General features: G+C 45.6%; 1 protein-coding gene across 1 annotated transcript; it reads left to right on the top strand.

Annotated features, from left to right (window-relative positions):
- Positions 1-6: 6 nt before the first annotated feature.
- LOC107581241 (probable ATP-dependent RNA helicase DDX4) lies at positions 7-393 on the top strand (the record flags this gene model as incomplete). Its single annotated transcript, XM_016266752.1, has 2 exons — positions 7-93; positions 237-393. Coding segments are annotated over exons 1-2 (243 nt in total), but the record flags the coding sequence as incomplete, so codon positions are not given.
- Between the last annotated feature and the right edge of the window lie 6 nt (positions 394-399).

The raw sequence follows: 399 nt of genomic DNA, 5'->3' as shown, positions 1-399 counted from the left end.
ACGCACGATGGTCTTTGTTGAAACCAAAAGAAGTGCTGATTTCATTGCAACATTTCTCTGTCAGGAGAAGCTCTCTACTACAAGCATCCATGGGTATTTTTCCTGTCCCTTTCTCTCCAATAACGTGTTCATGCTGATATAATGTGTTGAATAAAACAAGGCAGTTATAGATGCATGTTATTACAGATCCTCTCTGACCAAAGCTTTTAATTGAATTTTATTTCTTTTCCGAGTAGTGATCGGGAGCAGCGAGAGCGAGAGAAGGCTCTCAGTGATTTTCGCACAGGCCAGTGTCCGGTGCTGGTGGCCACGTCTGTCGCTGCCAGAGGCCTGGACATTGAACAGGTCCAGCACGTTGTGAATTTCGACCTGCCCAGCAGCATCGATGAATACGTCCAT

This window comes from Sinocyclocheilus grahami, unplaced genomic scaffold, assembly GCF_001515645.1.
Source record: "Sinocyclocheilus grahami isolate Dianchi unplaced genomic scaffold, SAMN03320097.WGS_v1.1 scaffold135227.1, whole genome shotgun sequence".
Classification (NCBI taxonomy): Eukaryota; Metazoa; Chordata; class Actinopteri; order Cypriniformes; family Cyprinidae; genus Sinocyclocheilus; species Sinocyclocheilus grahami.
This window is presented reverse-complemented; position numbering and strand designations above follow the sequence as displayed.